At 36.1% G+C, this 16,513-nt stretch overlaps 1 protein-coding gene across 9 annotated transcripts in view; it reads right to left on the bottom strand.

Moving 5' to 3' along the window:
• The window catches only part of LOC149805767 (kinesin light chain-like), a 138,375-nt gene that overhangs the window by 89,694 nt on the left and 32,168 nt on the right, over positions 1-16,513 (bottom strand). For all 9 annotated transcript variants that reach the window (XM_089950446.1, XM_089950444.1, XM_089950447.1 and 6 more), the window contains 4 exons: positions 14,344-14,587; positions 12,947-13,177; positions 4,285-4,375; positions 2,999-3,227 (listed from right to left, as the gene is read on the bottom strand). In XM_089950446.1, the coding sequence (XP_089806572.1) occupies positions 2,999-3,227; positions 4,285-4,375; positions 12,947-13,177; positions 14,344-14,562 (770 nt within the window). In that variant the 5' untranslated portion in view covers positions 14,563-14,587. The remainder of the gene's footprint in view (positions 1-2,998; positions 3,228-4,284; positions 4,376-12,946; positions 13,178-14,343; positions 14,588-16,513) is intronic.

Raw genomic sequence — 16,513 nt, forward strand, 5'->3', positions numbered from 1 at the left:
CTTTATTACTTACAAGCAAGCAAATTATAAAATGAAGAACAGACCAACATGATGCCTGTTCACAATGCCAGAGACAACATATTTTAATGAACAGATCCAGTTGTGTTGAAAATTTAAGTCAAGTGGTCTAAATGTATAGCACATAGCTATTGCATCTAGCCAGTTTAAAAAAAGAGAAGTCAATCAATTATAAAAGTTCAAGTTCAATTAATTATCAGGTCATCATTATCTGGGTATATCACATTTTGTGGTAAAGTCTCTTCTGACTTGGCTCTGCTAACTAATTAATGAACTGGACAATAGTTCACTTACAGCTGGGTGATCTGCCCCTAACGTTTTTTCTCTGATTTTTAAAGCATCTTGTAGAAGATTACCCGCTTCTTTGAACTTTCCTTGGTCTCTGTAAAATATCATCAAAATTATGCAATCAAGGTAACAAAGGTTTGTAACTGGCACATTGCCAAATCGTTTTTATATGAAAACTGCTGGAGCCAAGATATCACCAATGAAGGACAGTGCCATGCAAGGTTCTCCATTGTCAATGAATTAATTTTAAAATCTTTAAACACTTATTTTTTCATTCATTTATTTGCTCATGCAAATATAACACCAGGTGGCCAGGGCCGGCATGTTGATTCCACAAAAAAAGCACTGTAGTAAAATGTCTGATCTTGATGATCAACAAGTTGAGAGAGCAAGTCACAAAATGAACTGTTCTAACTACATGAGCCATCCAAAATATGAACAAAATCTATCATGGGGTTAAGGAGATTTAAGCAAGTGAAAAAACTTTAACCAAAACCTCAGCATCAATGCTGAGACCACGACCCCAAGGATAAAGTGGTGAGCAAGTGTGTCACATAATATATTATCTTAGCTTCTTAGTGCTTCATCCAAAATATGGAGGGAAAAAAAACAGCAATGGGTTTTGGAAATATACGTTTAATCAGAAAACTTTAAAACACAAATTTTCGATCACTGCAAGTCAAGTATTTTGTAGAATTAGTTGTCTTCGCTTGAAAAGGATTAATACCAACTACAAAGAGACTCTATCAACAGGTTTAGGAAATATGAACACATGAAAGACTTAAAAACAAAACCCTGATGGACATTTTTTTATGCCTGTGACCCAAGTCCAAGATAAAAGAGGCAAACAAATGTATTGTGGAATAACTTGTCTCAGATTCATAATGATTCATACCAAATATGATTGCAGTCTATGGCAGTTAGGAAATATCAGCCAAAAATCTTTAAAAATTTGCCACAGAACACTGACTCCTATATCTTGTTTTTTACTAATGTGTGCTTGACAATGATTTTAAAATATCAAGTAACAAATTGTAGGGTTGGACACTTAACATTAATATTTTCAAGTGTTACTTCATCTTAAAAGATATTTTTTAAAAAGATATGCACACAGCAACTTATAATAGGGTTAGCAAATATATATGTTTCACTTACAAAGTTGAAAGACTAGATTTTACATAAAACAATTATCAGAGTGCTGATCCATGGACTAGACACAGAACTGCACATAAGGCCTAAAATCTGTTTGGTATTTACTTATGAATGTGTTCACAGGACAGTGGTTCAAGAAAATGATAAAAGAAAAAAATAAGAAAAAAAGAGGTTGAATGAGCATTTAGGATTTGACCTCTAACCTTAGCCCGAAATTCAAAAAATGCTGAATTTTACAATCTGCATCAGAATTGTTCAGTGTGATAATACATTGATCATGTTCACTTAATCCATCACTGCATATATATGCAAACACTTGGAAATGAGTCCTGCATTAAGACAATGGTATGAGAGACAACAATAATACCCACTTTGCAAAACATCTCAATTACCAAATGTGATGCAGTGTTTGTTAATGGACTTTCATAAACTTTAATACAAAACACTGACATCAGATCTAAACAATTCTTAAATAACAATGCTGGTTATGCCAGAAAATTGTCTCATTTCCCTACCTGCTAATACCAACAGGACAATGTTATTAGGTCATCAAATTAAACTCTTCCTATATAACACTTGATAGCTTATCAACTTGTTAGAATAAATTTAATAGAGAATACCTATTTTTTTAAGTTTAAATTACAAGATTTCAATTTTTCTAATATAACTTACAGCTAAGAATATAGTTGGTATATTTTTATGTTACAAAAATGTACAAGTTTTTAATGAGTCAATGAGACAGCTTTGTGTCTAACACACAATCTTGTTGGAAGCAGACAGAAAGACTTAGAATAACTACGTTGGTGTTAAAGAATTACTTACATATAATCAAATAAAGTGATATCTACCCAAAGGTTTTCAAATATAGGACAAGACCAAAAATGGTGAATGAACATTTCATAGTTCACATTACATTATGTACAGAGACTATGAGGATCTGTTAAATTTCTGTTGGACAGCATTTGGCAAGTTGCTGAAATACTTTTTGATTTTTAGTAATGGTTGAGAAATTTGCTGGTGAAAAGGATGAACCTAAATGTCCTTGCTACCAGTGTGCTTTTGATCAAATCTGGTCCAATTTTACTGAGCATTTTTTGAGAAGTCATTAAGAAAAACAATTCTATTTTTTAATAACAGTGGCCATATTTGATGGCAGATTAGCATCACTTATAACAATTTAAAAGTTCTTCACACTAAGAAATACTCTGCCAAATTTTGCTGAAATTGGTCAAGTGGTTTTCTTGGAAGTTGAAAATAGCAAATTTTTATGGACAACGGACACATGACACACAATGTACACTGGGACATATGATAAACTCATTTAGCCTTACAGTGAAGTGAGCTATTAAACCCGTTGATGATGAGAAACAAAAATGTTGCAGCCATTGGAAAAGTGGCCAGTACATCCTGCTTTCCCAGTAATGTGGGCTCAACAAAACCTTCACAAGATATCTCAGTACTTATGCTGTTTCTATAAAAGTGATAAATATTTTACTATCTGCTACAGCAGGCGAGACCATAATCCCACCAGGAAACCTACCTATATACAAGGGCAAGAATGTTAAGCATTGTGGCCACATCTGGATGATCATGACCACTGGTTTTCTCCAGATCCTCAAGTGCCTGTTTACACAATGGCACAGCTACCTCGTAACGGCCCTGGGATGCATACTGGATGACAAGATTGTGGAGTGTACGTAACCGGGCAGGAATTTCATAACCACCACTAGCAGCCTGGGCCATGGCACTGGGTTGTGAGGGAGACAAAACTGAAATTAAGATTTAATTTTTTTAATCATCCATTTTGTACAGTGAAATTATTTAACTACAAGAAGTCCACCAAAAGCTGGACAATGGTAGCTGTATGATTGTAACCAAAATGCACAAGTTCTGAAGAAATGACCAGTGGTAACTAATTTACCCCTCAGTTTATAACAGCTGATATTTTTTCTTCACTTTTCATGAAATGTTCACAACCCACTTAAATGTAATGCCAAATGCCATGATAATTTTGCACTACATAAAGGGACAAGCCTTCTGAAAATTCAGAGAGCTCAATTCTGAGCAATAAAAAAGGATAATTTTTATAATAGTAATCAAGGGTTCTCTAGAATGCAATGTCTCACCTGTGACCTATGCTATTAAGTATCTGTCATTGTGTTCAACTTGCAAACACTTTCACTCAAAAAGACTTTAACAAAAAAATCATATGATCTTAAACAACGATGCAATCACTGCCAGACAAGTGACATATATGCTCTGATATATTTAGACAGGCAAGATAAAAATAAAAATGTTTTTAGTTAGAGAACAACAGCATACAGTTACATACAGCAACTGTTATAATTCAGCAGGGTTTTGAGAAATGGTTCAACTCTTACTCCATCACATATGATTATGAATATATCCGGATCTCAGAACACATCGGCACAATAATGACTGTATGGTACCAATTGAAGATAAAGCTTTAAAAATGTAAAGAACTGGATAAAAAACTTTAGGAAGATAAGCCATCCAAAATAAACAAAATCATTAAGTACTATATGATAAAAGATAAAGATATAAAAAATAAAAAATCCTTCAAATATAGGGTCAAAATTTGTCATATAATCAACATTCCCTCATACTCAAAAAAAGTTCATTGAGATTCACATAAAAAAGCGTTACAAGACCACTGAACAACTGTATAATAGGATTGCAACTTCCCTGATTACTGACTGAATTTGAGAAGAATTAAGAAAATGGCTATACAAGACAATTAGTAAATGTAATATTGCTAGTACAGAAAGTTCTTGCAAGCTTGGCTTTATGAGAAGTACGTAGTACCTTCAGGATTGTTAGGTTCATCATCGTCATCTGGAAACCCAAGATCCAGAGACTGGGATGTGGAGTCTGGAGTTTCTTTCTCTTCAGTAGCCTTAAAGTTTTTAAAAAAATCATTTTAATGATGCACATGATGTGATTATTTAATACAAAAATGAATATTTTCAATTTCTGATAGGACTGATTTGAATATGGGCAAAAGAAACCAGTTTAAATCAAGATATGCAGAAAGAATTCATAACTTTTACCAATAAGTATATATTCATAAATTTATCAAACTACTTGATACAGTCTGAAAAGTTTTATACTGACCTATATGTCAGATAATACTTTTTAAAAAAATAGTAAATTATGTTTCTCTAAGAATATCTACTTAATCAAATTAGCATTGGGAAATAAACTCTGCTACTTCTTGATTCCAGCCTACAACCATATAAACAAAGGGAAAAAACTGTTACCCATTGCCTTCCCTTATCAATACTAAATAGCTAACCTTCAACCAGGTGTTAACCAGTTAAAACTGAACAATACATAAATGATAATGCTTGCATCTGTGGGAAGGTGGGTGAGAGTGTTAGTTATGCATCTGGGGAAAGTATTCTTGAAGAATTTTTTTTATACTTGTATTCATCAAATATATTCCCTGATCACATTAACATAGGAAGAAATGTTTAAGCATTCAACCTCTACCACAGGCACCCTCAAGGAAAAAAAGGGCTGGATTCCATATATGAAGGACAGCACAATTAAGTCATATGTGTATGACAATACATGTACATAAAAAAAAAAGAATAATCACTTTCTCTTTGAAAAATCTGATTGAATCAAGCTAAAGTGTTAAACCCATGCCCATGAGATGTTGCCGTCATTGGCTGGATGAAGTGGGCATCTGGTCCACAGCCAGTGGACCCACAATATTCAATTCCTGTCTCTGCAATGATAGATCTTGGAAACAGATTTGAGAAGGTTGAATGTGCATGCCAGCCAATCCCTTTTAATACATTTCAGATCAAAACATTTTGTTCAAAAGTGATGATCACCAAGATTGCTTTGATCTCTTGATCTGAGATCTCATAGTATGCCAAGCATATTACCCACTTCAGTCATGAAGCTAGGCTTGAGGGCTCATGTCCTCTTTTCTAAGCTTCACTTGAAAATAGGAGATTCTGCCAAGACCAATGACTCAGCTTTGTGTACTTCAAGTAGTGTCTGAGTGCACCAATCAGGTCTTGTATTGTCGCCTTCCCATACATAACAATTGAGGAGACAAAGTGAATTACCACACATCTGGTTGCCTGCAGATGGCAACGTATTCTTAGTTACAATGCTAGGTTGTGTCCTTAAAGCCACAGAATCAGTTGATGTAAACTGAAGACAGTTTGAGTCCAACGAAAAGGGCATTCAACTCATGCTATCAGAAAACATGTTTTATAGGATAGTCACTTCAGCACAGTTTTCATTAAAGACTTAACATAATCTATGTAAAACCCCATGAATAATTCCATTTAGTAAACAGGGTATGAGATTGTAGTGTATTCAAGTATAACCTGGCCAGAAGTCTGATAGATCCTGATTGTGACCACTATTCCCTAGTCACTTCAGCACAGTTTTCATTAAAGACTTAACATAATCCATGCAAAACCCCATGAATAATTCCATTTAGTAAACAGGGTATGAGATTGTAGTGTATTCAAGTATAACCTGGCCAGAAGTCTGATAGATCCTGATTGTGACCACTATTCCCTAGCATGATGCCTAAAAATGTTGGAGATCATGGAGTGGTAGGTGAACTGGTGACCAGGCAAACAACATGTCTTGTCTTGCTAGTATTGATGGCTGGAAGGGCAGCCATACAATACACTATGAGCTGCTGGATGGTCAGCTCAGCGGCCAGCTGGATGGAACAAGTGGCAAAATGGATGGATCAGTTTAATAAATGCCTACAAAAATCTGCATTTAACTGTATGAATCCAGGATGGTATGCCATATAGCTTACTAGTCATTAGTCAAAAGGTACAGCTACTCTGGCAGCTGGACTGGATGACCAACAGCCAGAGTGGTGTGTATGGCATCAAAGACTGAAAGTAATTAACACAGAGATCAATGTTATAACCCATGTGCCAAGACTAACTGGTCAAAAGGTTATGGCTGGACATGTGAGGGGTCTTGTATCCAGTGAACTGGCATAGAATGGAAGAAGACTCTCCTGTGAACTCCAATCCACCACTGGAGACAATTGGTCAATGGAAAGACAAAAATTTCAAAAAGATCAGCACTGTGTGGTCTTTCCCTGTACAAGTCTCTACAAATGTAACTCAAGTAGTCTTTGAAATTTATAGCACAATCATGTCCAAATTCAAGCTGGCCAGATATAATACTCACAAGGGGCATTGCATACATCATCATGAAAGTGGATCACCATGACATCCCCAAATGCACTTCCTATGATGTCTTTGGGTCAAGGATCAAGATGACACTAATTCTGACTTCTCCTGTCCTTTTTTATTCTTCAAGCTCAAGCACAAAATCGTGGACAATACAGCCTCAAACCAATTTGCATGAAAAACACTGCATGGTGAAGCAAACACTCAGTGTAGGCAAAACACTCTCATATGTAACTTTGAATAATTACAAGAATGGCAAAAAAATGCAAAAAACAGCTGTAAGTGTCCATAATGACACTTGTTGCTAAAAGAGCCCAAAAATGGCAGTGGTCACAAATAAAACAACCAACAACAAGTACCAATGATACAGTAAAAAAAAATTAAGTCCTCAAATTGTGGAAAATTCACACAAATATAGCTAAAACCAAATAAGAAATAATGATAACAAATGTGTGACAACTACAGTCAGACATAATACTATACCGACTTTCAAGATCAATGGGTAGAAATAATTGTATATTAAGGCAGTGCAGGACGATGCTGAATACAATGCATTCGTCTAAAGATTAAATAGTGACCAAGTGGTGGTAAGGGGTAGTAATGTGCATAGTTTCTTCCCTTCATCTGAATGGTTAAAAAGACAGTTAAGAGAAAACTGCTGACTTGCCAAAACAGCTGGATAATAGAGGTAGAGGAGTTTATTTCTTAATATTAATGTGATTAGAAATGTATTCAATAATGTTCAATTTACTAAAAACCTATAAGGTGCTCTAAAAGTCATTCATCATATCTCAACATCACTTGAAAACAGCACAAGGGTTACAAGCAAGAACATCTCTATATCATAATACAGAATGTGTTATGTCCAGTGTCTGTCCATTAGTAATGTCACTTCTTTTATAAGCTGTATTGTCTAAAATGAATGTTCTGATACTTCAGCAAGATGTTATGCCCCACACTCACTGAAGCTTTTAAGAAGTTATCTATATAAATTTTGTTTATAGTCTCAGAAATGCAATCAGATTTTAGATTGATTACTTCCAGCCACTAATTCCTCTTTTATTTAAATGAAACGGAATTTCACTAAGTTGGGTTTAGTGCTAACCAGAGAAAATTATAGCATACATATTGTGTCTTACTGATAATTTCAGTATTACATCATTAAAATGAGTACCACAAACTTAATTTTTATATCAGTAAAACACATGTTGCTATTGCTTACCTGCACTTGTAAATTTTGTGGGAGGCTGATGATCCTACAACTGGTGCAGAAAAACAAACACAAGGAATACGCACCATCAGTGAAGAGTAGGAGAGTACTGCAGGATTGAAACTGCAGGGGACACCAATCTATATTTGGCATCAATACTGTCTAAGTCATACCAAAGACGTGTAAAAATGGTATTAACAGCTGATTCGCTACACACTCAGCATTAAGAAGTTCGTGCTTGGACAAGTTGACATGGTGTCAGGATAATGTGACTGGGTGGGACATTATGCTAAATGTCTAAGGCATGATGTCCCAGTGCTAGACATCACTATAAACTGTCACTGCAGACAATGTAGTGATATGACTGAAAAATGTATAAAGCTACGTTAAAATCCAAAACTCACACACACACTTGGCATCAATAACCTTAGATGTACCTGGACTGAATGATTATGAAATCCTGATTTAAAACATCTCTTTGCAGAAAGATCATCTGAGAAAAGTAAAGCATGAAGATGGAGAATGTGCAGGCTGTTGTGCAGGAGACAGCCTGTGTGCTCTGACATGAGGTCCTTCCTCTGAGATCATGTCCAAGGGTGAACAGTGGACTGTCTCACTTTATGAAGAACCTTTGCAATCATCCTGAAAGGTGGAAGGCATAAACAAACAGATAATTCCACTTCACGTTCAAAGCATTCACTGCCCAGGCCGTCTGGTTGATGACTAGAGAAACGCAAAGGGTATGCTTGTTGTTTACTTTGGTGGCAAACAAGTCCACCAAAAGAGTTGGAACTGGGAGTCCACTATGGATTGGTGGAGAGACCTTTCTGTGAGGACTATCTTCTCTTTCCTTGACGGACTGTCCATCAAATATTCTTTTGCTTGGAATTTAGCGAACTCAGAGGGTAATTTCTTCCAAGGCTGCCCAGAGAATGAGGTTCAAACCTTTATGCAGAGAGAAGATGCATGTGTGCCTCTTTGTCTCCTGAGGTATGCTACCACAAACACAGTGATCTCTTATTTTGTGGACACATCCATAACGGGCTAAGAACATTGCCCTCATTTCCAAATTGTTCATATGGAGAGTAGATTCTTCCTGGCACCATGAACTCTGAAGAATCAGTCATTTTGGCTCCAGACAAGCACCCCACTCTGATTCTCCTGTGTCTGAACAGAGAGGAGTTGGATTCTGGGGCTTCAGCCAGAAACTGGTCACAATTTGTCCACCAAATCAGATGGTGAAAATCCAGAACTAGAGAAATCGGAGCAATAGGAGGATCCATGTGCTCTTTCCAGTCTGCTAAAAAGAGAAGCTGCACAAGATGCAAGTGCAGTCTGCCTAGGGGAACCAGGTACACAGAGTTCCAGGTCTGCACCAGAGAGAGGAAAATATAAGCTACCAACATGAATAGTGTACTCTGTCCAGAGAGACATGGGCTAATCCTCTGCTTGTAAGGAAATTCAACCACATGTAGTAAAAATCTTGAGATGGATTGAACTCTAATTTATCTAGGTTTCGCAAAAGGCCCAACTTGATCACTATGGATCAACAGTGAGACAGATCTTGTCTGAGGAGCTCTAGCTGGCCACTGTGAATCAACCAATTGTAAAATATTAGAGGACTGGCATATCAGATGACTGTAAATGCAATTACTCCATAGCCCAGATAAAATATCTGGATGCAGAGGCAAGGTAGAATGGCTGAGATTGAAAATGGAAGACCTCCCCATCCTAATAACACCGGAGGAACTTCCTGTGTCTAGGAAAGATAGGGACATGAAGGTATGCATCCTGAAGATTGATGGAGACTGCCAAATCACCATGTCTGATGGTATTCCTGATTAAGGCTGAGGTCTCCTTCTTGAATGGTTTCTCAGGCTAATATCTCTTACGAGAGGAAAGGTCAATAATTAGAAGGGACTTCCCCCCTTCTTTGGGAACCAAGAAAATCAGGGAGTAGAAGGATAGAGATTGGTCATTTAACATCCTTTCTGCTGCTCCCATCTAAATAAGAGAGTGAACCTCTTCCTTCAAGTGGAACAGATTTAAATAGTGAATAAATATGGAAGACCTTACGAGCCAGTAGCCATCTTTTATGACAGAAAGGATCCAGTCATCAACCATTACAACAGACAAAGAATCTAAAAATGGGTTTAGTTATGCACCTACAGGAACCAACAGAAGAGCCAGACTCTGCAGGAGAGGGAGCCAGTCCCTATGACTGTCCATCCTTGTCCTTAGAAAAGGGGGAAGGCCTGCAAACTTCCTCAATGGGCATTATAGGCATCCCCTTTTTGAACCCAACTGCCAAGGTGGGAGCTCTGAAATGAGATTGTTGCTTTGATTGGGGCTGCACAGCTTCAGAGAAGTTTGCTGATGGACCTTAAGGACAGTGAAGATGATTTCACTTCTTGGCTGGTTTTGAAGGACCAGAATTGGATGTGAGGGACCAGTGTTGTCAGTTTCTTAGATCCTGAGAAGTTGAGGGGATAAGCTCCCCAAAAGGAGTCACTTCCTTGGGGGTGGGGTGGGGGCGGCAGCCCATAGTTTTTACTGTGCTCAAGTAAGGCTTTGGATGTGTCCAGCACATTATCCTGTGGAGATTGAGAAGCTCCACTAACAAGGCCGTGGAAAAGAATAATACATGCCTAAAAGTCTTTGCCACTGCTTCTAACAAACTGAAAGAACCTGTTGAAAAGAGGTCATCATATGAGGCTACAGCCACTAGTGAACTAAGTTTGGTTCTAAGAATTATAACTGAAGGTCAGCCCAGATACAAGAAATCCCCACTTAAGCCACTTCAGCATCCACTGTGGTTGGTTTAATGGACCAAAATGGAGTAGGAATCTTAATGCTAGATGCACCTACCAAGGGTCATACCTTACAGCTGGGGATGGGGTGGGGTGGAAAAACCACTCTTTACATTGTCAAGCAGCGACTTTACCATTGTTAAACTTGTGCACATCGATGACAACAAAAAGGACCTTATCCCACTATCTCTACTGGGCTATAGAACTAAGAAATCAAATGTCTATGTTACTGGAGGACTTCGGAAAAGAGGAAGCTAAACTGGTAAATAATCCTGTAGAGCTAATGGACTATCCTTAGCAGCAGACTCAGCAGGTGGGTGAGAATGACTCTCTACCCTCCAGCACATTGGGGGAAGGTCTCTCTCTCCCCCTGTACTGACCCAACTTTATAAGATATAGGTCCACAGTCAGCAGCATTTATCTCACCACCACGTGGCCAATGTTCAAAAGTCCATAACTATATGCAGGGAAAGGGCTAATCAGTTCAATGAGGTAGAAGGTCCCACTTCCTGTAGGAATTTAGTGGGATAATAATGGAGAGGGTAAGCTGTTCAATTCCCTTCCCTAATCTGTCATCTGTATGCCGTTGCAGAATCTACCATGTGTTGAAACAACAGTCTGGAATTGACGGGATGGAGGCTATGTGTCTCAACCCGATCTCTATACCAGTACCATTTGTTAACCCATGAAGGCAAATTGTCACTGACGTAAACAAAGCAGATATTACAATAACAACAAAAATGAAGGAATATGTGCATGGGCAATATATCTATGTGGTGGTCCAGGGACTATCTAATTTTGTAGAATCTTCTCATTCACCCTAATGAGAGGACAAATTCTCATCACATGCTTGGGGCATTTTCCTCAGAAAAGTAACAGCTATGCATAGCACAGATATGTATTACTGAAATAAAATGAGATTTTAAATCCATTCCTGAAATGCATTTGCTTTTGTTCCATTTTCATTTGTAATTCTTAATTTTCTTTCTGCATTTGTGCTCTAAAATATTCACAAAATGCTTTCATCATTCTGTTTGCACCCATTCTCCATATTGTTTTTATTCATTCTGTATTGTTTATATTAATTACCCAGTTCTGAGTATATAACTTTCATATTTATTTAATTATTTTAATTGGCCTCTTGTGCTATATTCTTATTGTTTATCACAGAAGATTTGGTTCAGTTTATTACAGGCATAAAATGACTTCTAATACTGTGAATTCATTTTTCTCATTGGTGGAAATGTTTGGGGATTTGTGAAAAATGAAACTTTTGCTGGTATGTAAATTTGTCGATTTCAATAAGGAGGTCTACTGTTTCCACAGAAGGGTGATTGTTATTTGTGTATTAAAAATCATGGTCCAACAAATCAGAGAATCCTTGAAAACTGGTACCATACAAATAACTGAATCCACAGTATTAACCCCTGGAGGTTTTTGTCAGTTTTGCCTGAAATGTGAGTAGGAAACACATCCTAATACATCAACTTCCAAGAAAATTCCAGTTAACCCAAAGCCTAGTTGTGCCAGAAACATCGTTTTTCATTGGTTATTTTGCTTGTGCATGAGCAGAAGGGTAAAAGTTGTTCTTGTTTTTTTTTGCTTAACGGACCCATAATTTTCGTATCCATTTGTTTAAATCTGAAACTACTTTTTGCAAAGGTCTGTCTGTCTGTATGCAGTTCTGAGCGGTCTGCCTTTGGTCAGAGGCCCAAAAGTCTAAAACAATGACACTAAATTTGATTCCGACCACTGGCATATTTTTGGTGGAAAAAAATGGGTCTCAAAAATTACGTTTTTCCCACTGTATTTTGTAGTGCAACTATAAAGTCCAGATTATTTGGTATCATTGTAAAGCTACATCTGTCTTCCTTTCTATAATACCACCCATTTTAGTGAATCTTAAATGACCTTGACGCTACAAAGCTCGGAAGGAGGCTACTGCCTACTGACACGTAAACGAGGTGCCAGGGGTTAATGAGTTAAGAAATAGAGTTAAGAAAGAAAAACACAGGCAAACAAAAATTCATATATTGGAACCACTAAGAAATTTGCAAAACAATATCATCAATGTTTTCTGGCAGCATTTTATACAGCAAAAACTAATAGTTGTTTGCACAGATCAATGACTATATCAGAGGATACTAGCAAAGACATTTTGTATTACAATATGAAGTTGAAATTGGCAACCATATTCCAGTATCCTGAAACAACATTGTTTTCCATTTATCACTAAATAAAATAACAAGACACACACTCACCACTTGAGATTCATTTGAATCATATTTTTTCATCTCATTCATAAATTCTAAATGTTTCTTTTCTTCTTCTAGCTGAACCACTCTTTGTTCACTTATTTGCAGTTTTTGTTGAGTATTGGCAAGTTCATCACGTAACCAGGCATTTTCCTGACACAATCGCCGAACCTGTGCTCGTAGTTTTTGTTTCTCTGCTTCTACATGTTGATGATGGTTAGCCAAAGCCATCATCACCTAAATAACAAAATGTACAAGATGTTATTATTATTACAGTAATGTTTCATATATATACCATACAAATGATGTGGTTTCACTCTAAATAATTCCATTAAAAATCAAATACATATAAATGTCATATATCAAGACTTTCCAATAATTGATCCAACTATTAATTTTATAACATTGTATTAGGTGTCTGGCAGGCAAACTGTTTTTTTCATTCATGTGCACAATTCATTACTTGTAGAACTATAAATTATCCTTAATATTGTAAAAATCTATAAATTATGCTTACTATTGTAAAAATTAAGAAACCAGATATTCTGTAAGAGTAAAATGAGAACAAATATGACTTTTATCAAGGAATTCAATAATTAAATTCATAAATTCCTTTTGAAGTTTACCATAACTTGATGTTGATTTTTAATAATTAACTAATAAACAAACCACAAGGTGGTTAATATGATCGGTTTATTCAGGTCAGATCATACACCGCTAATTTTTTTGCCACTGGAGACTTTGTTGATTAATAATGCCAATGTATGTATGTAATGACAGATACAACCATGATGCAGTCACAATAAAAATTAATCCAATTCAGTCCATTTCAACAGATAACAGCATTTATATGAGACAAAAACAAATCCTGAATTATCTGTGTCCTAACCTTATTCAGACTTTTGATACTGAAAACTGTAATTTTCTGAATTTGACCATGATTTCAGTATGTCACATTAAAAAAAAGTACAAAGAAAAACAAGATCATCATCCCTGCCAGTTATGGTAAAAATTCTTCTACCAAAATCTTGACATAGGATTATTATTTGCAAATTATGTAAATTTTGTCATGATTTAATACATTTTAGAACTCAAACATATAACCAACACAAACTCAGGGATGATAAATAAAATATATACTCGCTTATAAGCCTGATCCAACTGCAAGACATCTGGGTCTATGCAGTTTGTTACGAGTAGTCAGATAAACAAAGTAAAAAGACCCTAATCTGCCAGCACATTATATGATTTCAGAACTAGATTTTTGTTGTTTGCAGTTGAATCCATACAATACACATAAACATGGAATAAGTTGATATGTTGAACAATATATTGTCAAGTACAACTAAAATAACCCGCAATTGTTCATCACAGCGATGGTATATTGCATACAGAGTACCAACCTGTGCTTCTCCCAGTCCCAGCTCTATAGTTTCCAGCGACTTCTTGAGAATATTGGTCTTCTCTTCTATCAAATTTGTTTCTCCACTCTCACGTTTTATTGTCTTCATGGTAGAGATCAACCCATTCAGAATCTGATAGTGGTCATTTTTCAAGGTTTCCAGTCCTTGTGTTACAGTCTTTGTATTACTTATGATCTCCTCTTGTGTTAAGGCAGTCATTTTGCCAATTTCTTCTATTTTCTTACTGCAAAGTAAAAAGTGGTAATACAGTATTTATCATACATCTTCAAACTTTTTCACCTGAAATATACATGTCTCAAAACTTGCAGAAACAAAACAAACTGTACTGCACAGACACACACACACAAACACACCACTTATGTGAGGTAAACAATGCCTAATTGTTGTCATGAATTGAATTTAGATGAATTATGTCGGTTGTCTCAAAGGTTTACAGATGATGTCAAAAGAAAATTGGATCTACAGTTATTATAAACAAAAGAAAGGAAGAGAGAAATTTCAGCTGACTGCTTGAATGCACCAGTAATTCACATGACAGACTATGTTGTTAAATACACCAAGCTACTATATCCATGTTAATAATACAACAATATTTGGCAAATAAAATCATTATTAGGAAATATTTACTGACAATATTTTTGCTACCATGGGTTACAAAAAGAATTCTTAAAGATTTTCAAAGCTGTGTATGCTATTTACCCTCCAAATATCAACCCCTGCTTATATCCATTATGATGACAGGTGGCAAATAACTAGATAGTGAATACATACACCTAGCACAGTAATAAACCCATGGTTTAAACTGGATTATCAGATAGTAAATATTGCTTTTGATAATGAACAAACCATTCTTCTTGGGAAGCTGGTTTTGGATTCCTTCTTTAAACTTTGCATATTTTTTAATAAAAAGTAGGCCAACCTAAGAATGCAGACTTTCATTTCTTTTTGAGTGTGCATATACATATACCACTAGGCACAGCAACTGAAAAAATGGAACAATCTGAAAAGAAAACTTCTTACTTAAGCAGGAGAATAATAAAAAAAAAAAATACATGTACACCACAGTATAAAGATCAGCCATGATGGACAAGTCTGATCCTCCAGTACTAAAGTGGATTTGCCTCATGTATGGAAAGAAAATCCTTTGCCCTATGATTGACTTATAAGGATCACAGGTTAACACGATATGATCCTAAACCTAAGAAAAAGAAATGTGATGTAAAGGAAAATAAACCAGCTGCAAGAACGATATAAAATGTGGATCCTGTCCAGGAGAAAGATGATGCTTATAAATACAATACTGTCAGGCAAGAGCATTAAAAGTGTTTCCCACAAAACCAAAAGTAGAAAATTTCTCATATTTACTCAGAATTAGAGTAATTGCATATTTCAAACAATTACTGCAAATTTAGGTTGAAAATAGATTTCTTTCAACAGCTAAATGAATGGAGATATAGCATGGAATGTGTGACCCATGTCCTACAGTGACAGATGGGAAAATACTGAAATGGGTTTTCATCCAGCAAGATCTGCTGATTCCTGTCAAAATAGACACTATACATTATTTCTAAGGAACTGATGTCAAGTGAACATCAAGACACTGACTTTCAAGCCAGCAGGAACCAGGTGACAGCATTTGTTACAATGTCATAATCTAGAGCGGCAGGCACAGGTGCTGATGGCCCAGGATCTCGCTGATGCTTTTGGAGGAGGAAATAAAATGAATTTGTGAAAAACAGAAAAGACGATTTTGCCAACAGTGTTAATCACTAATATGGATGCAACTCCAATGTACTCTGATCTTGTGCCTTGACAGACTGTTTTTAAAAGAAAGGGAGACAAAAGCATGAGAATTCACATGACAGGTGCAGAAAAAAAAACATCCAACTTTAATTTGTGCAGATTTCATTGCAGGAGATAGTTTTACACAGTATGAGGCAGTTAAAGGATATTAAGACAACAAATGGATGGATCCCATGTCTGCAGGAGATGGGTTCAACACTTTGACAACACCCTGGCACAAGTAAGTATAAGTATAGAATTACATCATCTTAAGAATGAACAAGCATGGTAAATGTAAGTAAGAGGGATTCTATTTTACTCCATACAGGCAAGCATTCCAAGATATATATATATATATATATATATA

The sequence above is a fragment of the Sinohyriopsis cumingii genome, chromosome 2 (assembly GCF_028554795.1).
Source record: "Sinohyriopsis cumingii isolate HCF-2022 chromosome 2, ASM2855479v2, whole genome shotgun sequence".
In the NCBI taxonomy this organism is placed as follows: Eukaryota; Metazoa; Mollusca; class Bivalvia; order Unionida; family Unionidae; genus Sinohyriopsis; species Sinohyriopsis cumingii.